The sequence below is a fragment of the Lissotriton helveticus genome, chromosome 12, assembly GCF_964261635.1.
Source record: "Lissotriton helveticus chromosome 12, aLisHel1.1, whole genome shotgun sequence".
NCBI classification, from domain to species: Eukaryota; Metazoa; Chordata; class Amphibia; order Caudata; family Salamandridae; genus Lissotriton; species Lissotriton helveticus.
The window spans coordinates 566,075,818-566,100,110 of NC_136073.1; the positions used below are offsets into that span (position 1 = coordinate 566,075,818).

The window sequence follows — 24,293 nt, forward strand, 5'->3', positions numbered from 1 at the left end:
TCATGTATGTAGGTGTTTTCACTGTATTCTAAGTGAGTTTTCACCCTAGCACTGGAGCTACAAGTAAGTAACTTATTTCCTTCTCTTGCTCCACTTCTGTACTATTTGCATGCATTCACTGGACACTTATTAGGGCTGGGACCTTTTTGGTTGCCTCTCTGTCACAAAAGATTGGCCTCATGAAAAATACCTGAGATTATTCTGAACATACTGAGGCTATCCAGGCTGTGGGACTAATATGCACTGCAAGATCCGGTGGAGCCAAATTGTGGCTGTGCCTGTTTGTTGTTTCCTTCTTTGGTTATGCGTTTTCAATGGCAAACTAAGGACATGAAATTAGGCCCTCCTAGCCCCCAATAGATACCAGAATCAGCAGTCTAAGGCACTGAGAGAGCATTTGCAATGACTCTGGAACCTCAATTTCTGCTATGGCCAGTTCCAATCCTTCCACCACAATTCTCAGACCCAGACCCTGGCCTCATTTCATGTCCGACAATAAGTCGAAAAAGTTTTCCCCTTGGGTAACCTCACAAGTCAGCTTTCAGTCATTCACTCCAAGGACCAACCAAAAGCACCAAAAAAAGAAGAACCTAAAATATCTACCTAATCTATAACAGCTATTCATTTCTATAAAAGATGCATTATACAATGGTTAAAAACAATACATATGGAATTTTCTAATATAAGCATATTTAACATGTAGAAAAAATCACATTGATCATTTCGCAAATGGATAAAAAAGGACAATCAAGAAGACAATGAAAGCATTAAAAAACATTCATCTGCACAACATTAAAATATAACAAGAGAATATATTAGACAATTAGTTCAATCAAATGTTTAGGTGATCTAGTGTACAGGTTTTCTTAGCATCGATGCGTTTTGGTGGATTTATTAATTTCTCGACCACCTTCCTCAGGAAAAAACAACCTCTCCCACCAATGTTATTCTATCAAAACAATATTTAAAAAACATAAACCAAACATAAATTAATTTATCCTCAATTTAAAAACAATGACATTCATTAAAACATTAAATATATTCATATTTCCTGGTGATATTAAAGGTTCCTTAATGAAAAGCCTCTTTCACACTCCTCAGTCTGCAAGCCAATCATCCTATCATTCCATAGTATAGATTCTTAGAGGGGTTTGGATATATAACCCTTCCAAATGAATATAAAAATACTGTATGTCTTTGTCTATAGACTTTTATTAAACAATAGGGGATTCATCCTCCACTCCTTAAACCAATTAATGCTGGTTAGAATCTCTAAAATGGCATCATAGGTCACATAGTTGAGAGGGCACAAGCTACTCTATTGAGAGGCTTTACCTCCACTATCACTTTAACTTTTGACTCTTTGTTCCGCCATGTGGTTCTCGGGATTATTGGGCTTCAACTCTACAGCTGTGTTGCCACAATTTTGGCTACCTCTGCCTCAGTCTGTTCCCAAGGACCTTCTAGAAGTGATGTAAATGCTTGCCCTGTGATACATAATAAAGGCCAGTAGTAAAATAACTCCTAGTAATTACTCCTACTGGTGCCATGTAAAGAAACAAAGACGTTGGAGTTGTCCTGTATTGGTTTTTCAGAGCCAAATTGAGTTCCTCTGCATCCAGATATTCATAATGTTTACTATGGCCCAGGTGTTGGCAGAAATTCAGACCAACAACTAGTACTTTCCTCTGGACCTGCTTTCATGTTCCCATCCAAAAGTTCATCATGTTCACCAAAGTGAACCAGCACCTGCCTATGGATACATTGACCACGTTTGAAATTTACAGAACTTCTTAGTGAGAAGACACCTTTAATTGATTCATCTAGTAGAAACCGTTGCTAACACAGCCACCTGGCTTAACTGTCTTTTAATAAGCCAGTTTCATGCACCATCTGAAAGGTCAAACATCTCTGTAATGTGCAGTCAAACCTCTCTATTTTGTGCAATCAAACACTATTTTGATATCAAGCGCATAAACTATAGCATGTGTTAAAAAGCCAATAGCATAGACATATGTATTATGTCGCATGACACTTTGTCTGCAGATGTCAAACATACAAATACAATCTGTATAGCTATTCCATAGAAACTATTTACAGGGGAGCATGAACAATCAGACGTAGGGTTCTAAAGCAAAGCTACATTGGAAAATGGCACGTGGTGCAGGCATGAACGCTTAATAGAATATGCATCCAATAAAGTAACATACTGACAAATACATATGAAAATCTTGTGAAGTAAGTGGGCGGGGTGGACAGAATTTTTTTTTCTGAATGGGTGACATCTGGTAGAGACTGTCATAGTGTACCTCTACAATTGTGAGATGAGACGCATATAAAGTAGTTTGGGGACATTAATAAAGAGGATATAATGCAATTTATGTGTAGAAACATCTAGGTGGTGAGGGAAGCCAGTTTATTTGAGTAGACTGACCTGCTGTTCTTACATATATATATTGTAGTCACTGGGGTAGGGAACCTACCTCACACCTTGTTCTTTTCTAAAAGTCACTAAGGTTTGCTTTTAAAGAATGGATTTAAGAGTGGAAGCCTATTTAAGAATGTTCCATCTCATCATACCTTGGAAAATTTTAAAGAGCGCATGGTTTATAGTGAGTGACAAATGTAACTTTACTACTGTTATCATCTTAACTTCAGATTTAAGTAAGTCTGTGCAAGCATACTTTTACTGTAGTCCGTTGACAAGAATATGGCTTCGGCTTCATTAGTCTGGACTTTGGAGCTATTTCTACTAACGTAAAAATTCACCTTCTAGGATATTGAAAAATTAAAATAGAGTTTACAGCCATTGGTTTGTAATCTAAAGTCAGCCTGTTCAACATAATAAGTGTCAAAAACAGATACTCTTGAGTGGTATATTTCAATATGAAACCGATATTAAAATCAGCATGACATCATCACTGTCTCTAGGTGAGGTTATCATAAACAAAATTGTTATTAATATTTTAATTACAGTGTTTTCAGAAATGTTTCTGGTGGGCTCACTCTCATACCACCCATAGAGAGGATTGCATGTGAGGGAGCAGATTTGGTGCCATGACTGTGCCGAAAATGTGTTTGACAAGACATTATTCCCCAAGTATAAAATTGATTATGTGAGTTTTTCACTCAATTTTGTTGGGAATGTTTGTCCTCAACATTTTAAATATTTATTGCTTCTAATTTCTAAAGTGCACTAAGATTATGTCCTTAATGTATGAGTGCCTTGTTAAGCTAGATTTACTTATAATTTAATAAAATGTTTTCCCTCCTACAAAATTGCAATACACGTATTGAGAATTGTCATAATGCCCTGATTTCATTATGGCGAAATATGGAAGTATATTGGTTTTATATATTAAAAGATGCCAGGGCATAATCAGGGTAGCAGAGAATATTGTGATTGCTTTAAGATATCAGTAGATTGTTTCAGATATGAGAACAAATGTGTATATTATTCAGAATCTAGAAACAGAAATGAGAGTTATATTTTAAGTGTTTGCTGTCAGTTTTAATGAGAAGAGTGTGTAATTGCTGGTTACCAGTGTAGATCCAAGGCATGCATAAATAATTGGCTATCAACATATGTCAGCAAAGCAGAGTCTGTGGCTATTATTCTTAGTTAGGCTGCTGTCTTAGTCTGTGTTCTTCTCTGATTTCAGTTCTGGGGAGATTATGGCTCATACCCTGAAGTCATTCATGGAGCTGATGGAGCACGGCTTTGTTTCCTGGGAGTCTTTGAGTCCAGTGTTCATCAAAAAGGTAAAAGAATCCCTTCAACTGATGTTTTTGTGAGGTGAAGGATGGCTAGGAGGTAGAGCAGGGGATGGGGACAAATGAATACAAAACGTGTTAATATAGCTAAGGCAGACTAAGATGCTCCTTGTATAAATAAGAATTGTCAGCTCCATTTTGGGGTTATTTTAGAGGTAAGCTAGGCCTACGCTTGAGAAACTTTGCATGTATGTGATTTTGATTGTTCAAGCAATAGCTATTGTGAATATGATTAGGATCAAATTAATTGATTGGCCTCTTTACTCCCCAATCAGTGTTTTGGCAGTGGAGTAGGTTTTCAAACTAGTGCACAGTATAGCTTTATCATTTTATTTAGACATTGTTTCGGCAGCTCGAATTCTTAAAATCACGGTGTCTACACCTATTATAGGAAACACCGTTTTTGAGCCAGGCAGCTGTGAATGGCTTTCCTTCGGTCATCATCACCTCAAACCAGCACGGTGGAAAAGGTACCAGTGAAGGCCAGAGGTTTGCAGACCCTACCTAGCCTCACCTGTACCGCTCTTCTATATTTATGAAAAGATAAAAAGCTTTTGCGATCAGTATCCAAAACTGTATGTCGAAATAATAGAATAATTCAAAGGTGATCTTCAAATCTCTTCCTGGTTCTTTCTCATAGGCATTTTTGATTCCACAATGTTCATTAAAGTGTTTCTTTGCAAACTATTGTTTTTTTCAAGCCTTATGTTCACCCTAAAGGTGAATAATAAATCCCAACCTGGATGCCAGAAAGACAGTAATCCTTTAATTATGCATGTGTTAAGCTCAAGGCAAACACCCCACACTTGCAACCTATGGAAGAAATTATTTTCAGTATATGACTAGAAAGCTGTACATTGCTATCCTCCAATGACCAGTGTACCACTCTATTTCCATAGACTATTGTATCGGATTGTGTTCTTCAGCGAGGGACACAGGGACTGGGGTATTCTGTGGTATCCTCCAGCACTTTATGTACACGGATAGATATGACATCTACTCTTGCTTCCTGATGGCACTGCATGGTTTATTCAGTACTTGCACAAAAATGTTGGTCTATTGTATATGCTGTGTCTAAACAAACATGCAAATAAAATACTGATACTAGAGTGCCTCAGTCTCTCCTCTATTTATAGATGATGCCATGAAATAAACAGGAGAGGCTAGTGACTCTGGCCCTTGAGGCATTTGGTACATGCATGCTTTCATGTAAACCCACTGTGAACGGATCAATATCTCAAAATAAAATGCAAATGTGGGAGTTGCTAAGTATCATTAGTATAACAGTATGCCTTGTTCACAAGTGGGTTTCTTTCAGGAAGGTTCAAAACAGCACTAAACATTTCTGCTAAGAATGTCACTTGGTAAATTTATAGGATTATCTTAAGTGTTTGGGATGTATTTCAGTATAACTCACAAAGACAGTTATACAAATGTAGAGTGTCCCCTAGGAAATCCCTATGTAATCTATTTCTTACATTGAAGGCCTCTAGCAAAGTAAGTTTTGGCATTTATTTGTGTGCTAGAGTTTGCATCCGTAGCCTAGAGCTCTCTTCTTCAATAGCCTGGAGGTTGCTTTCCATAGATTACAGATCTCTTCATTAAAGTCAAGTGGGTAGTAGAGAATAGATCAAAGAGAACATACACAATTCCATGTAGAAGATGTGCAGTTCATTGTGTAACTAAACTCCTGAGGGAAATTATCATTTATGACTTGCTTAAAAAAGAATTCTATCAATTGATTTGAACAGTGCACTATTTTGCATTATTCATTATACAGTGAGAGTATCTGTAGCTCTAAAGTAGATGTTCCTTAAGCTATAGAAATTCCTATCCTCATTCTATGGCTCCGAGTTCTGTAGGCTTTGGCATCACAAAACAATTTATCTTGGATAACTTCACTCATGCACCATATCTCACACTCTATTATCCATATATTTTCCACATTTCCTCCGAAACTCTTGAGATAGGCCTCTAGCATAGACTTCAAAGTTCCTCACAGGTTTAATCCTCCTATAGAGTTAAGGTATACCGATTGTATCCCACTAAGGTCTACTCGATATTGCCACCCACCTTGATACCTGGGCAATATACTCTGATTAGTCTCCAAATGTGTGGAAGGCCTCGTAAAATACAGAAGACATATATCCTTACGTTATAAAGGTGGGAACTAGAAAGCCCTCCAGTGGTTTCCGGATAATTACTGCAATATCTGCCTCATCTATGTTGTGCTTTCCTGCACCACGGGACTCAATAAAATATTTCGGGCCACTACATACGTCCTGTTGTTTATGGTATCAGAGAAAGCCAATACCATAAACAATAGGACGCGTGTAGTGGCCCTAATGAGACTAATCTGAGTATATTGCCCAAGTATCTTGGTGGGTGGCAATAACGAGTAGACCTTAATGGGATATAATCGGTATCCCTTAACTCTACAGGAGGATTAAACCTATACGGCACATATATTATATTATTTTATCCTTGAGAGGAACATTAAGATTGTTGGTCCTGATTAAGGTGTCTTAGCAATACGTTGTCCACCGAAACGTGTCAACGCTTTGTTGTCTATTGTTAAACTCTGGTTACTTTGAACTATATATAACAGAGTTCACAGACTTTTGTAACATTAATTCAATCAAATTTACACATTTGTGATGATATAGGTTTTTCACTTTGATTGTCTCTTATTTTAATGCTTCTGTATTACATTTTAATGAATTTGAGATCAATTTTAGGATTGTTTTTAACTATAAAAAATTGTTTTGTACATGAACTGTTTTCCATAAGATTATAATTGATTTTAATAAATGTGTTATTAAAACATCTTTTTTTAATTGATTGATGGGTCCTATCTCAAGAGTTTTTTGAGGATATGTGGAAAATATATGGATAATAGAGTGTGAGATATGGTGAATGAGTAAAGGTGTCCAAAAGAAATTGTTTTGTGATACATTATTTGTTTAAGGTACCCTGCTCTTGGATCAATGGGGCCGCCTCTCAATCGGTCCGAGAGAGACTTTAGACTTTGGCCTCTTTAAATCATATTCTTGCCTGATTGTGCCCCTATGATGACATCATATTCTGTTTTTTTCATCAGATTGTGAGTTTCGTGAACATAAACCTAATGGATATCACTGTTCAGCAGCTGTCGCTGGCCATCCTGGAGAACATGGTACTGAGTAGCCCTACACTTTTCCAGTTGGTGAAACGGGAAGTGACCCTGGATCGACTTGTTACACATCTGACTGTGTGAGTTTAACTGCTGTCTTCACTACAGGCACTTGGCTGTGTATTCTTGGTCGCCCATCCACCTTTGTACAACTCATTTTCAACTCCAACGAAACAGTTATCCATTTCCTGGGACTTTTAAGTCCCCCAGCCTTCTTCTGTGGCCTTTCATCTTCCATTATCCCTTTTTTGTAACATCTAAGGTCCCCTTGGTCCCTACTTTCTAGGCACCACACTCACTTGTACGCTGTGCCACCGTCTTGATCATGCTCACTCTGTAGAAGTAATTTGTGTTGTCGGGAATATCAGAGATCCTTACCACATACATGACTTAGGGGTCTGACAACCCAGGCCATTTCATGCACGAGAATTTTGTTGTCTGCAAGTCTTGTTAACCCTTCTCTTTCTTTACTTCGTAGTGTGTGTCAGTTTCCATAGCACTTGTCATCTAGCTGTTCCCTCAATGCCTAGGTCTAGCGTTTCTCTTCTCTATAATCTGCAGTCCTGAAGAACCATCTTCATACAGGGCATCTCTACTCAGTGAAACCAGTGTCCACACAGATGGAACTATTGAAACACCACCTCTATCACCACAGGAGAACTTCAAGGTAGATCACTTACAGTTATATGAACATCCCAAGCTATAAAGGATGATTGCTGAGGAACCATTTGTATCGCTCAGCACATAATTAACTTGGAGTATTCCGCTGGTAAAAAAATGTCCCTGTACCACCTACACTCAATCAATCAATCAATCAATCATGGGCATTTGTATAGCGCGCTACTCACCCGGGAGGGTCTCAAGGCGCTGGGGGGAGGGGTCCGCTACTGCTCGAAGAGCCAGGTCTTGAGGAGCTTCCTGAGGAAGAGATGATCCTGGGTCAGCCTGAGGTGGATCGGGAGGGAGTTCCATGTCTTGGCTGCCAGGTAGGAGAAGGATCTTCCCCCGGCGGTGGCTTTGCGGATGCGTGGTACGGCAGCGAGGGCAAGGCTGGTCGATTGTAGCTGGCGGGTGGGTGCGTCGAAGGTCAGGCGGTTGTTGAGGTACTTGGGGCCCAGGTCGTGGAGTGCCTTGTGTGCGTGGGTAAGGAGCCTGAACGTGATCCTCTTGCTGACGGGGAGCCAGTGCAGGTTTCTCAGATGGTAGGAGATGTGGCTGTGTCGGGGGATGTCCAGGACGAGTCATGCGGAGGCGTTCTGGATGCGCTGGAGTCTTTTCTGAAGTTTGGCTGTGGTTCCGGCGTAGAGGGTGTTTACGTAGTCCAGTCGGCTGGTGACGAGTGCCTGGGTGACCGTCTTCCTGGTTTTGGTGGGGATCCATCGGAAGATCTTACGGAGCATGCGCAGGGTGTTGAAGCATGATGACGAGACGGCGTTGACTTGTCTAGTCATCGAGAGGGAGGAGTCCAGGATGAAGCCCAGGTTGCGTGCGTGGTCCGTTGGTTTGGGGGTGGTGCCCAGGGCAGGGGGCCACCAGGAGTCGTCCCAGGCGGAGGGCGATGATCCCAGGATGAGGACTTCCGTTTTGTCTGAGTTCAGCTTCAGGCGGCTGTTCTTCATCCATTCAGCGACTTCTTTCATCCCTTCGTGTAGGCTGGTTCTGGAGGTGACGGGGTCGTTGGTAAGGGAGAGGATCAACTGGGTGTCGTCGGCGTAGGAGATGATGTTGAGGTTGTGTTTGCGATTGATGGCTGCGAGAGGGCTCATGTAGACGTTGAAGAGGGTTGGGCTGAGTGAAGACCCTTGTGGTACGCCGCAGATGACTTCAGTGGCCTCGGATCTGAACGGGGGGAGGCGGACTCTCTGGGTTCTTCCGGTGAGGAACGAGATGACCCACTCCAGTGCCTTCTCTCGGATTCCGATGTTGCTGAGGCGCTGTATTAGAGTGCGGTGGCAGACAGTGTCGAACGCTGCAGAGAGGTCCAGGAGGACGAAGGCCGCTGTTTCTCCGTTGTCGAGCAGGTTCTGATGTCGTCAGTGGCTGCGATGAGGGCGGTCTCGGTGCTGTGGTTGGCTCGGAAGCCGGACTGCGAAGGGTCGAGGGATCCGTTCGTCTCAAGGAAGGTGGCAAGCTGTCTGTTGACGGTCTTTTCGATGACTTTGGCAGGAAAAGGGAGGAGCGAGATGGGGCGGTAGTTCTTGAGGTCGGTGGGGTCCGCTGTTGGTTTCTTCAGGAGGGCGCTGAGCTCGGCGTGCTTCCAGGTCTCCGGGAAGGTGGCGGTGTTGAATGAGGTGTTGATGATGTCCCGGAGTTGGGGTGCGATGATGGAGTCGGCCTTGTTGAAGATGTGGTGGGGGCAGGGGTCGGTTGGTGATCCGGAGTGGATGGTGTTCATTGTGCGGGTGGTGTCTTCGGTGCTGATCGGGGTCCAGGCGCAGAGGGTGGTGGTGGGGGGCGTTGGTTCGATGGTTGGGTGCGTGGTAGGTGTGCCTAAGCTGTTGTGTATATCGGCGATCTTGCGGTGGAAGAACGAGGCGAGTGAGTCGCAGAGGTCTTGCGAGGGAGTGATGTCATTGTTTCCGGCGCTGGGGTTGGAGAACTCTTTGACGGTGCTGAAGAGTTCCTTGCTGTTGTGGGCGCTGTTGTCCAGTCGTTCTTTGAATGCTGTCTTCTTGGTGGTGCGGATCAGCTGGTGGTGTTTGCGGGTGGCGTGCTTGAGGGCTGTCCTGTTGTCCGTGGTCTGGTCCTGGCGCCAGGCTTTCTCGAGGGTGCGGCAGTTCTTCTTGGAGGTCTTGAGTTCGTCAGTGAACCAGGGGGTTTTCTTACTTCCAGGTCTGCTGGGAGGGTCCTTCAGTGGTGCGAGGTCATTTGCGCAGTTGGTGAGCCACTGTGTGAGGTTGCTGGCTGCTTCGTTGGGGTCCGTTGTGCTGGCGGGAGGGTTCTGGCGGAGGGAGGTGGTGAGCTGCTCGGCGGTGATCTTGTTCCAGCTCCTGCGAGGACCCTGTTGCGGGTGGTGGTGGGTGGTGGTTTTTCTGAAGCTGAAGTGGATGCAGCTGTGGTCAGTCCAATGGAGTCCGGTGGAGTGGCTGAAGGAGATGTGCTTGCTGGAGGAGAAGATGGGGTCAAGCGTGTGGCCGGCGTAGTGGGTGGGGGTGTTCACCAGTTGCTTGAGTCCGAGGTTAGCAAGGTTATCCAGCAGGGTAGCGGTGTTGCGGTCCTTGTTGTTCTCCAGGTGGAAGTTGAGGTCCCCTAGGAGGATGTAGTCGGCGGAGGGGAGGGCGTGCGGGCTGATGACGTCGGCGACGTCTTCGCTGAATTGGGTGCGTGGTCCCGGGGTTCTGTAGATGAGGGTGCCTCTGAGGGTGGTCTTGGGGTCGGTGTGTATCTGGAAGTGGAGGTGTTAGGCGGCGGTGAAGGTGTCGTCGGGGTTGGTCGTGATGCTAATGGTGTTCTTGTGTACGATGGCGATGCCTCCTCCAGTCTGGTTGACGCGGTCCTTCCGGGTGATCTTGTATCCGTCCGGGATGGCAATGGCGATGTCACGCGCTGAGGAGGCGTTCATCCAGGTTTCTGTGAGGAAGGCGACGTCTGGAGACGTTGTGTCGAGCAGGTTCCAGAGTTCAACGGCATGTCTGTGGACAGAGCGGGTGTTGAGCAGGATGCACTTGAGGTGGTTGTTGTTGGTGCTCGGCTTGTCGGGTGTGGTGCAGGTCCGGAGGCAGGTGAATTTGCAGGCTTGGCAGGTGAAAGGTCCGTGGGAGTGTTTCGGGGTGGCTCGGTAGCAGGCGGGGTTTCGGCCGGCATTGAGTGCGTGGAGGGTGGTGTCGTCGTAGGTCTGTTGTGTGGTCTGGCGTCGTCGGGTGCCAGGGGTCCTGGCGCTGGGCGTGGTCCAGGCGCGGACGGGCGCAGACGGGCTTGCCTTTGCCGCGCCTTCGGCGCACAATCGGCGCACCCGCTGCGCGTGATCGATGCGCGGGCTCCATATGAGGCGAAATGGGAGGGAGGAGCAGCTGGGAGGCGGGAGCGGGGCGGCCCGTGGAGTAGCGGAGGCGAAAGGGGGCGGGGGGCGGGAGATCGGCGGCGGGAAGCGGGTGGGGTCACACCAGGGGGATAAGCTTATCGGGCACAACTCCAATCTAATTGGCTGAGGTGGAAATAAGAAACACAGTCACAGGCAGCAAGACAAGAAATTACAAGGGGGCAACTATAGTCTAATTGGCAGTGGGGGAAATAAGAAACACAGTCACAGGCACCAAGCACGAAATTACAAGGGGGCAACTACAATCTAAATGGCAGTGGAAACAAGAAACACAGTCACAAGGCAGTAAGACATGAAATTGCAAGGGGGCAACACAAGGGAACAGCGGAATTACGTAGCCAGAAGCGGGGAGCGAACGAGCAGCGGCGAGGGCGCCCAGCAGGGCGAGACGCGCTATAGCTGGAGGGCTGTGCGGCGTGGGGGGGGGTGTCCTGAGGTCAGGTCACACTCGCCTACGCCGCGCGGGCTCCATATGAGGCGAAGTGGGAGGGAGGAGCAGCTGGGAGGCGGGAGCGGGGCGGCCAATGGGGAAGCGGAGGCGAAAGGGGTCGGGGGTGCGGGAGATCGGCGGCGGGAAGCGGGTGGGGTCACACCAGGGGGATAAGCTTATCGGGCACAACTCCAATCTAATTGGCAGAGGTGGAAATAAGAAACAGTCACAGGCAGCAAGACACGAAATTACAAGGGGGCAACTACAATCTAAATGGCAGTGGAAAGTCACAAGGCAGCAAGACACGAAATTGCAAGGGGGCAACACAAGGGAACAGCGGAATTACGTAGCCAGAAGTGGGGAGAGAACGAGCAGCGGCGAGGGCGCCCAGCAGGGCGAGACGCGCTACAGCTGGAGGGCCGTGCGGCGTGGGGGGGGGGGGTGTCCTGAGGTCAGGTTACACTCGCCTACGCCGTGCGAGCTCCATATGAGGCGAAGTGGGAGGGAGGAGCAGCTGGGAGGCGGGAGCGGGGCGGCCAATGGGGTAGCGGAGGCGAAAGGGGGCGGGGGTGCGGGAGATCGGCGGCGGGAACCGGGTGGGGTCACACCAGGGGGATAAGCTTATCGGGCACAACTCCAATCTAATTGGCAGATGTGGAAATAAGAAACACAGTCACAGGCAGCAAGACAAGAAATTACAAGGGGGCAACTATAGTCTAATTGGCAGTGGGGGAAATAAGAAACACAGTCACAGGCACCAAGCACGAAATTACAAGGGGGCAACTACAATCTAAATGGCAGTGGAAACAAGAAACACAGTCACAAGGCAGCAAGACACGAAATTGCAAGGGGCAACACAAGGGAACAGCGGAATTACGTAGCCAGAAGCGGGGAGCGAACGAGCAGCGGCGAGGGCGCCCAGCTGGGCGAGAAGCGCTACAGCTGGAGGGCCGTGCAGCGTGGGGGGGGGGGTGTCCTGAGGTCAGGTCAGGACACAGCTGTCTAAGGTGCGCACAGCCTCTCTAGAGCACAGTGGAAGTTTATGCAAGTAGAATTCTGGATTGTCTAGCGGGTAGAGTAGGTACAATACTAACAATGAGCAAACCTGACAAGTGGCTGCCTAAACAGGAGCACCTGAAGAAAAAGTGACCTTAGATAGAAGCTGATTTCAGGACAATGCAACCCTATATTGTGTATTTGAATTAAACTGGGCTAGGATGTCGGGCCACAGGAATAATAAACAAACATATAAAGCAGATCTCTGGATGACTTAATCCCTGTACAGTGATTTTTAATTACACTGGTCAAAGATGACGGGTGCCAGGAATAATAACAAACATGTACTTTAAGTTTGTTTTTAATTCGCACCGACATCAAGTTGTAGTCACAGAAGCTGGCTATGGAGCACTGCTTTAAAAAGTGAAAACAGTCCGCAGAAAAATTATGCTAAGGTCTGATTAGCCGGCTCCGATGACGGTGACTCCACTCAGCGGCTCATCACTCCCCTTTCCCAATGTCAAGGCATTGCCACTTTTGCGCCGGACAGCATCGGATGCGGCACCGGTGGAGCCGCCAGTCTCAGACACCTTTCCTTGGCTCGCTTTGGAGCCCCTTCCTGTTTTTCCTTCTGAGGAACACGATTATAGAGGTGATGGAGAGGATTTGGAGTTTTGCCACCTCATCTCTGAGACTGCCCTTCCTCCAATGGAGTTGGCTGAAGCTAGTGGTTTGGGGTCCTCCCCAGCCTCGGGCATCTTTTCCCCTACTGGCCTTGCTACAGAGGCGAGCTTCTCTCTAGCTGACATGCTCAGACGAGTTTCTGTCATTTTGGATATGACACTTCCTTCTGTGGAAATGAAAACTGATCCCTTACTTGACATCCTCCAAGGCCAGACAGGGGTAGAGCCAGTGCTTCCTTACAGTGAAGCTCTATTTGACAGTTTGTTGGGGGCTTGGGCTAAACCCGATACAGGGGCCCCTCTGGATTGCTCTATCACTCACAGACACCATCCAGCTCCCAGTGATTCGACCTGTCTCCTCTGCCATCCTACTCATCACAGTTTTGCAGTACAGGCCGCTTTGGCTGCCCAAAATATCAACCCTCTTCCTACTGTCCCTCCAGACAGAGAGTCGAGAAGGCTAGACACTTGTGGCATACATATTTTCTCCTCCACCAGTTCTGCACTGCGATCCCTTAATACTTCTTGAGTCCTTTTGAATACTTTTCCCGTACATTGTGGGACTCATTGGCACATCTGCTGCTCTCCCTTCCGGATGAGACCCTGAAAGATCTTGCCTCGTTAATACAGGATGGGAAAAAAACAGCTAAACTAATCCTTCAGTGTGGTATGGATACCACTGACTCCATAGGCCGGGCTATGTCTTCTTCGATAGCACTACATTGGCGGGCCTGGTTGCACACCTTGGGTTTTCGGAAGCTGTTTAGAACACCTTAATTGGTATACCTTTTGATGGTACCCGTCAATTCTACACCCATGCAGACTTTGCATTGCAGCGGTTTCAGGACAGTCAGGTGGTGAGGCCTCTTAATTCTGTTTACTCTCTACGTCCTCCTTCCCAGCGGACTTGCTTCTCTAACTCCCCACGGACTTCATTATTCTGGGGACGCTCTTTTTTCTTTCTATTGAGCCATTTTTAGGCTACTGGCTTCCAGTTCTTTTTAAAACATTCCACCTTCGGGTGGCACGCCGTGAGGTGGTCCTACCTTTGAAAGGTGTTTTCTTTCTCCCTACCCATCAAGACGTATAGGAGTCAAATGTTTTTTTTTTTGTGACTCTGAGTGGGTTTCAATCTCTATGGTATAGAGGCATTTCTTCTTTCCAGACTTCATGCAAGTAATCATTACTATGCTATTTTGTGCAGAGGCTCTCTTGCCTTGTTCCCTGTTCATCATGGAACATCTTCTGTCACAGGAGGGGTCCTTGCCCCCAAGGACACTCAGCATCCAAGGGGAGTTCATCCTCCAACCAGTAGTGCATCAGGAGAAGCGTTTAAAGAGTGGTGGAGTAAGGGGGCGGGCCTCCGACGAGCTCTCTGCAACCCCGCTATGTGGGACTTACTGTAGGTAACTGGAGGGTTTCATGGCCTCAAGGACCCTCAGCATCCAAGGGGACTTCATCCCCCGCCCAGTAGTGTGCCAGGAGCCAATTTTGTAGAGTGGTGGTGAAAGAGGGCGTGGCCTCTGATGAGTTCGCAGCAATCTCACTGTGTAGGACTTACTGGAGGTAACAGGAGGGGTTCATGGCTATCAAGGATGCTCAACATCCAAGGGGACTTCATCCCCCAAACAGTAGTGCAACAGGAGGCGCTTTTGCAGAGTGGTGGAGAAAGGGGGCCGGTCCCCCGACAAGCTCTCCGCATTCTTGCTGTGTTGGACTTACTGGAGGTAACAGGAGGGGTTCTTGGCCCCCAGGCACCCTTAGCATTCAAGGGGACTTCGTTCTCCAACAAGTAGTGCACTAAGAGGCATGTTTGCAGAGTGGTGGAGAAAAGAGGCGGGCCTCTGATGAGCTCCATTAGGAATTGCGGTTCCACAGGGGACTTAGATCGCGCTAAGCACCACGGGTGGATCCGCGAAGTTCAGAAAACATGCCCAAAAATATTTCCACGCAATATTACATAACAATTAATGCTTTCAACCCACTTCTATCCCCCCATGGGGTCAGGGAGTCTCTACCGTGACCCCTTCATAAACATAATAGCCCAAATCTGAGCCCTGAGGACCGTTTCTTGACAAAATAAAATGGCAGCCGCAACTTTTCTGTGAAGGTGCTGCCAGTCAATGATGTCTTTACTTTGGAGCGCAGATCCGCTGAATCCTCTAGACGCATCCGTGTCCCTAGCTATCTATATTTTTTACCCTTTAATGACCCTAACGCTACTGAATGGATTTACACCAAATCACGAAAAGGGTGCTTTCTGGACCAAGAACTAGTTTTCTGCCAAATTTGGTGTAATTACGTCCAGTGGTTCGGTCTGTAGTTGTGTTCAAAAAATAAAAAATACTCCTAGACATTGCATGGGAAAAATGCATTTTGGGACCACCCCGAAACTTTCAACACAGCAGCTGAACCTACTAAAATATACATCTTGAAATGTTTGGGAAGATTCGTCAATCAGTGCCAAAGTTATTGGCAAAAAAAAAATACACTCTTCCTATGGGAACTTTGGTGCTAACTATAAGTACCTACTGGCGAATGCCATTCGGGGATATATATATATATATATCAATCAGCAAATCTCCGGACCAGCTCAACAGAACCAGCGAAGAAGGAGAACAGACCACTGGAGTACGGCAAGATGTTCCTTTCTTTACTGCAAAGTATTACAAATGACGCGTTTCGGGCGCGAAAGCCCTTGATCACACAACGGTCACAGCAAACTTTTTCATTTTTAAATGCTTTAAAGTGCACACCCACCGACACCATGTTACTTGGTCATGTGACCATAGAAAGTGAGAACATACTTTGTAAACTCCACAAATAAGACTATATATTTGTGTATATTTACTTATTTGCTGAATACATCCATAAAATAGATATAAATATATCAGCAATGTTATAAAAAATACAATCACTGTTTAAATACAGATAGTCATTCTAATAAAAAAGGAGGGTCTTACATTTAGATAAAATGTATGCAATAATATAGACCCCACATCTACTACCTCTAACATGACAAGATAGTATATAACTGTTTAAATACATATTGTCGTCTATTGCAAATCATTTCATATTACATAATATTTCTAAAAAACCGCTAGTTAAGTGTTTATCACTATATAAATACAGAAAATCTAATAACACACATATATCCTTTATCTGATGTTATATAAAAGTTATTCAATATTTATGGAGTTCATGTGCAAAATATAGCAAAAATGTATAAAGTTTCTGTGCAAAAAACTGTGCAAAAATCTGTGCAAATAGCTCATGAAAAGTGAAAACCGTATGATAAATAACATCTATCAATATCATTAACAATAATGAACCACAATATTGGATAAAAATTGTTAAAAATATAAACAGCATTTTAAAACATTATCATATCGGTAAAATAAGTGCGAAAAAAGGAGGTGAAATGTATATAATTATTTACATCATATTTGCTGTCCAATCTGTATAGAAATTGTTGCCAATAGAAACTTATCATAATAATTCATATTCTTTTCCCATTTTGTTAGATGCAATGATATTAGGGACCCTATATATCATGCAGAGAAATTCAAAATAAATCCCAAAACCAGCACTACCATAAAAGACTCACAATAAAACCAACTCCTTCAGTAGATACCAGGGAACCTCAATATCTACAAAAAATTATGCAATTCCTCAGTATTGTTTAACCCATTAGGCCATTTGCTGTTGAATTCTAATATCATCTTAGTTTCAAGTTGACGCAACTGGCGCTCACGATTCCCACCCCTTCGTGTTTTGGGGATAGCTCCTACCACAAAGTACTTTAGGCAGGCCACATTATTATGACATCTCTTAAAATGGCGTGCCACTGGGTAGGCTGAGTCGGTGTGCAGAATAGCTTGAAGATGCTGCAAAATCCTGAGGTGCACCTATAGCTTGGTACTCCCAACGTAATTCAATCCACAGGTGCACGTCAGGACATACACAGCATACTCTGTTCTGCAATCATAGCTTCCAGAAATTGCCACATCTTGAGTACTGAATGGGTTACGAAAATGAGTGGTGTTAACCCCAAACTTGCACGCTCTGCAGCTGGAGCATTTTCGAAACCCATGTGCAGGTTTGAGCCATATGCTGTTGGAGATTGTTTCAGGACTATTTTTGTTTAAAACTGTCCCCATATTCCTAGCTCTTCTAAAGGTAATAGTAGGGCCGCTGGACAGTCTGGAACCAAGTACATTATCAGTTAACAAGATCGGCCAGTTTTTCTTAACAATGGCCCGGATCTTTTTTTCTTCATTACTGAAGGATGTTATTAGTCTTGGACAATTGGTTTTAACAATCTCTCTCCCCGTGGCATCTTCAGATTCAAAAATTGCAACCCCAGGTTCTCTGTCATCCAAAAGGCTCTCTCTAGGTCTTATTTCTGCTTTTTTGATTGCTTTTTGTAATAGCATGTCAGAATAACCGCGTGCTCTTAATCTATCAATCATATCACTGAGGCAACAACTAAAATCCATCTCAGTACTATATATGCGTTTTAATCTTAAAATCTCTCCATAGGGAATGCTGGCAATTAGATGTTTAGGGTGCAGACTAGTGGCGTGGAGAGTAGCATTTCCGGCCGTGGATTTCCTAAATAAGGTAGTCTCTATTCTTTCATTTTGGATGTAAATTTTCACATCCAAAAATTCCACAGAAGTATTATCAATGTGGGAAGTAAATTTCAAATTGAGAGAATTTTGATTGATTTCATTCACAAAGTCACGGGCTACTGATTCTTCTCCTTGCCATAAGATGAAAATATCATCAATGTATCGGAGATAGCAAATTATTTTTTCTTGACACCATGTCTTGTGCTGTATTTTTAGGACCTGTTCCTCTCACCAGCCAACGTGTAAACACGCATAGCTGGGGGAGAAACAGGAACCCATCGCTACACCTCTCAATTGTTTATACAACTCCTTCCCAAACAGGAAGAAGTTGTTGTTTAAACACCACTCAATAAGTTTGATGAGAGCCTTATTATGTTCGTAAAATTCAAATGGTCGGCTAGACAAAAAATATTCAACAGCTGCCATTCCATGTATATGATTAATACTGGTATAAAGCGACTCAACGTCTAACGTTATCAACAACATGTCATCACTCCAACACAGATCTTTGATTTTAGCCAAGAAATCACTTGTATTTTTTACATAACTAGGTAATTCCTTAACTAGACCATGAAAAAAAAAGTCAATATACCGACTCACTTGTTCCCCGGCACTTTTAATAGCGGATATAATCGGCCTAGAGGGTACTGGCATAGTTTTCTTGTGAATTTTCGGTATTAAGTATAACACCGGGAGGACTGGGAATTCATTATTCATAAACTTGAACTCATCACTGGAAATCAACCCCTCCCTGCGCCATGATGACAGTTTTTTTTAACAGAGCCTCCTTTACTTTTGAATATTCCTTGTAGGTTGTTTTCTCATAACAATCTCTATCACCTAATTGTCTGTTGGCCTCTTTGATGTAGTCCTTCTTGGGCCAAATAACCACATTTCCTCTTTTATCAGAGTTTTTTTTAATTACAATTTCATTGTTGTTGCTAAGTTTCTTGATTAGGTTTGCATTTTCCAACTTTTTGTAATGAATTTTCTTGCATTTTTTACCCTTGGTATGTTGGTATAATTGTTTAATGTCATTGATAACACAGTCATGAAAAGTATCTACTACGTCCTTTGGCATTAAAGGCATAAAACTTGATTTCACTTTGTACGGGCTCAGTACTTCTCCTTTTTGTGCCACGTTGAATTGATTCAGGCGCACTTGAGTGGCCAGATCCAAATCAGGTCCAGATGGTTGAGACAAGGTTGCTGCATTGAGATCATGCAAGGTTAGGAGGTTTGGTATATCCGAGGATAATAATTTCTCACTGTGTTTAGTACCATTTTCCTTTTTGCCATCCATATTATCTTTTGCCGCCTTCAAAGTAAAGAATTTTGTAGTTTCAGCTTTCTAATGAAGCAAAACACATCAATGCGGGTATCTGCGAAGTTGAAACTTTGGCCCGGACAGTAATTCAAACCTAAAGACAGCAATTGTTCTTCAGCTTTAGTTAACACAACTGAAGATAAATTGACGATACTGTTATTCTTTACTTTTGTTTCCTCTTCCAAGTGCTTTTTTTCTTCTTTTGCAGATTTTTGTCTTCACTTGCATTTCCTCTCTCGTCTTCGCTTGTTTTTCTCCTTGCTTCTTTTGTTGCCTAACTATAAGTACCTACTGGCGACTATATATATATATATATATATATATATATATATATATATATATATATATATATATATATATATATATATATATATATATATATATATATATATATATATATATATATATATATGTATGTATGTATGTATGTATGTATGTATGTATGTATGTATGTATATATATATATATATATCACGCTCACACCTTTTCCACTTCTCCCAAATGAAACTGCACTCACGGGGATGCTTTTTCGAATGCTTTATTGCAGGCAAAACAAACGCGTTTCGGCGAGACGCCTTCCTCGGTGTTCAGTGAGCATTGAGTGAGAATTATTTTTAAACACGTTTCATTGGGAGTAATGGTAGAGAAAGGACTAAGGCGTTCTATATAATTCGAGCGCCATATTGGAAAGGTGAAAAACTTACATATCGCTATACAATATTATACATATTTACATAAATACTTTTCACGTTTCATGTTTATATCTCGTTGTATTTACAGTCTATTAAGCCGTGTATCGGCATTTGTCCCATACTCTACTCACATTTACAGTCTCCCTTACGACAGTCATTGTGGCCCGGGATACAACAGTGGAGCCATGTCCGGGAACTGCATCTATTTTAAACACAGAAAGGAACGGTGTACCTCTCCCCTCTGTCTGGCAGGCGCATGATGTTGATCATTATTCACAAAAACAATGGGAGAGGTAGGGAAAATCAAGGACACTCTCTCGATCCCCAACTAGATGCAAATAACCAAAAAAAGAGAGGTCAGATTCAATTCTGCAAACCTCAAAAGATGGAGTCATATAAAGTTAGCACACCCACTTTGGGTGGGAAAGAAAGCCCTCACACACCGACCTAGTCAGTGTCATGCTTCATCATCGGGCCCCACCAAAGAGGCCGAGTGCCTCTTTGGTGTGCTGCGACGCCAGAAAGACTGCGGAGCTGGTTGTGTGAGAGGGGCGTTCTGTGAGGTAATACTAAATTATAAAAGTGCCTAAAAAAGGTATCAAAAAGTAAATTTTAATAAGTGATCCCTAAGGCACAGAGTATTATGTGTCTGAATTTTGCTGCCAAGGTATTAGGATTGGTAAAATTCAGAAATACTTAAATTAGTTATATCAGTCAACATGTTTCTGCCATATGGGTGGTTTAAATTTACCAAGGCATTCGTCAGGACTAAACCCCGGCGGTATGGACTCTCTAATCGTCCACCCTAACCTGGGGGCGTGAAAGTGAAAATGTATAATTTAGTATTACCTCACAGCACGCCCCCCGATGATGAAGCATGACACTGACTAGGTCGGTGTGTGAGGGCTTTCTTTCCCACCCAAAGTGGGTGTGTTAACTTTATATGACTCCATCTTTTGTGGTTTGCAGAATTGAATCTGACCTCTCTTTTTTTGGTTAGTTGATCATTATTCAACAAAACTTTATTGTAACTTTAATGTTACAATACCTTATATTTCCAACCTACAAATCTATCAAGCCGTGTATCGTCCACCCGTTCCTTTTCTATGTTCGCTAACCCATGCAGATCCAATATATCATATAATTTCATGTCTTTTAGTGCTCGTATGTACGATGGTGTATATATGAACCAAGGAAAAGGCAAAAAACCAAAGCAGAAAACAGAAGACAAAATTAATTGAATGAAAATTCACAGTTACTCGATATACTCCTAATTTGTAAATCACATATTATTTGCACTATGTACAATTGCTGCAGATTCTATATTGTGTATGTCCATTATACTTATTAAGAGCCTAGATGTACTGTAAGCTCTTCCCCACTGTTCAATCCTCCCGGATATTTTGTCATAAGATCTATGATATACCGTGACTCTAACCTTCGGAGTTTTTTCAATCTATCTCCCCCTCTGATGTTAATTGGTACAGAGTCTACACCATAAAATTGCAACTTGTTTCTATCTTTTTGATGTAGCTCGGAGAAGTGACGTGCCACCGGGTATGCTTGGTCCACCTTGTCTATGGCCCTGAGATGCTCAAGAATTCTAATTTTCAGAGGGTGCAGTTTCCTTTGGGAGAAGTGGAAAAGGTGTGAGCGTGATATATGGCGGTTGGACCATAACCGCAAACTGCACCCGCTCATGAGAGTGCTCCGTTTCTTTTTTGGTCAAGGGAAGCGCAAAGTATGTATATATGTATATATGTATATATGTATATATATATATATATATATATATATATATATATATATATATATATATATATATATATATATATATATACGAATCTTGCTGCATATTTCTTGCGTGTCCACTGCGCAAGTTCATGGGACCCGCCCTGACGAACCAAGCACAGCAGTGGAAATCGGAGGTGTTTTCGTGGGAGCGAAAGGTGCTTGGTACGCTGCGGCCGCGGAAGGGCCGAAGTTCAGCTACGGACTGTGATTACACAGTGAGCACACCGCATTACGGGTGCATCCTGGACTCTGCCCGATACGAAGGCTGCAGAAGGCGTTGGGCAGCAGATGCACAGTTTATTTGCTCAAAGACATTCATCTGAGTCCAGGTAGCTACCATGCATTCCGCCCAGAGGGATGCTGGTTCATGTGGTCCGTCGATATGCCATCCAATGGGGGAGAAGTACTCGCCATAAAGATAGGACCACTGACTGCACCTGCACAGAGAGGAGTGGCATCTGAAGAAGGAAGATAATCCGAAACGCGTCATGCCACTTGAAAATAAACTTACCAGAAACTGACCCGCTGTGTCCCTTCTCGTTCTTAACTGGATGCGAATCTTGCTGCATATTTCTTGCGTGTCCACTGCGCAAGTTCATGGGACCCGCCCTGACGAACCAAGCACAGCAGTGGAAATCGGAGGTGTTTTCGTGGGAGCGAAAGGTGCTTGGTACGCTGCGGCCGCGGAAGGGCCGAAGTTCAGCTACGGACTGTGATTACACAGTGAGCACACCGCATTATGGGTGCATCCTGGACTCTGCCCGATACGAAGGCTGCAGAAGGCGTTGGGCAGCAGATGCACAGTTTATTTGCTCAAAGACATTCATCTGAGTCCAGGTAGCTACCATGCATTCCGCCCAGAGGGATGCTGGTTCATGTGGTCCGTCGATATACCATCCAATGGGGGAGAAGTACTCGCCATAAAGATAGGACCACTGACTGCACCTGCACAGAGAGGAGTGGCATCTGAAGAAGGAAGATAATCCGAAACGCGTCATGCCACTTGAAAATAAACTTACCAGAAACTGACCCGCTGTGTCCCTTCTCGTTCTTAACTGGATGCGAATCTTGCTGCATATATATATATATATATATATATATATATATATATATATATATATATATATATATATTAAATCCAAGCCAAACTTTGTTTCAAAAATGAGGCGCTGACTCCGTGAATCAAAATCCAAACGATATTTAATTGCTCAGTAGCTGCATAGACGCGTTTCGGCGGCTTGCTCCCGCCTTGTTCACTACATCTGCATGAACATTTGTGTAAACTTTATATAACCATACATGTTACATGTTTTAGTGGACATTCTCTTGTTATAAACGTTTCCATTGGTTAAGGGTTGTTGTGGTGACCACATATGACTCACATAGATTGACATAGAAGAGTTGCATGACTTGACACATTTTTACATCATGGTAGTCTTTTTACCCTTTAACTTCCATTATTTTTTGGAAACATGGATTGTTTAGAAAACATTTAAATACCTATACAAATTATAAGATATATTCTCAGTGTGTAATACACATCACAACCTTGTGTTTAGACCTTTTTTAGCCCTTAGATTCAAACAAACACGTGCACCCACATTGTTGCCGAGTTCATGAGTTAAAGTACGTTTCATGGTGTCATACCTACTGTTCCACCGCGCTAGTGCGCTAAAGTGGCTGGTTGAAAAAATTACAAATTAGAATTTAAGCAGGCAGAGTCACGAGTCATTTCTAAACATTATGCTGCATACAGCTGAAAGTACAGTCTTAATTTTACGGGTTTCGTACTCCTTAGTTTAAGCTTAATACTTGATATGCTCCCTCCTGTGTTATGGGGTTCTCATGACTCTAACCTTTAATCATTCCGGCCATACTTGCTTAATGTTACATAAGCGAGATAACATGCGATGGACACTGTCGATCTCCAAGTGGAGTGGTGAATCCCAGCTTATACAGTGTGCATAGTGAAATGAGTGGTGAAGGTGACATTAAGTGAAGTGAAATTAAAAAGTAATAAAGGTTTTAAGTGTCCCTCTGTGCATGTGAAATTAGAAAAATTTAATAGTAGGAACTGCAGATGTTACGAATGGGATTTCAGGGAAAGGACAGTACAGCCTGGTTACAAATGTACATTCAGGGCTTCATCCGCGTTCAAACCGAACGGGATTTTGGAATTCAGAAGAATTATATATCTGGACTCCAGGCGGCGTAAATTGAGTTTGCGGTTACCTCCTCTTGCGTTCTTGGGGACATTGTCGATAACATAATAGGTAAGGCTTTGGGCATTTCCTCCATGTAGCTGGTTGATGTGCCTCGCTACAGGGTATGTCGGGTCTTTATTGGCCACTGCTCTGAGATGCTGTAGAATTCTAACATGTACAGGGTGAATGGTAGACCCCACGTATCTTTTACCACATACACATGTCAGTACATATACCGCGTATTCTGTTTTGCACGAGTATTGTGCCCAGATGGTATACGGTTTTTGTCTAAAAGGGACATTGACATCAGTGGTGTTGATGCCATGGTTACACGCTTTGCATTTACTGCATTTTTTGAAACCTTTTTGGTTCTGAAACCAAATCACGGGTTTTTTCAAGGCTGGGGCATTGCACACCAATTGGTTGCGCATGGATTTGGCTTTTCTGTATGTTACAAGTGGTGTTCGTCCCACTGCCTGTCCGATTGTTGGGTCATTACGAACCAACGGCCAGTGCCTCCTGAGTATCTTTCGGAGATTCATGTGATA

General features: G+C 43.7%; 1 protein-coding gene across 4 annotated transcripts in view; it reads left to right on the forward strand.

Annotated features, from left to right (window-relative positions):
- The window catches only part of ELMO3 (engulfment and cell motility 3), a 300,338-nt gene that overhangs the window by 117,595 nt on the left and 158,450 nt on the right, over window positions 1-24,293 (forward strand). For all 4 annotated transcript variants that reach the window (XM_078668416.1, XM_078668415.1, XM_078668418.1 and 1 more), the window contains 2 exons: window positions 3,663-3,762; window positions 6,875-7,026. In XM_078668416.1, coding sequence (XP_078524542.1) covers window positions 3,663-3,762; window positions 6,875-7,026 — 252 coding nt within the window. The remainder of the gene's footprint in view (window positions 1-3,662; window positions 3,763-6,874; window positions 7,027-24,293) is intronic.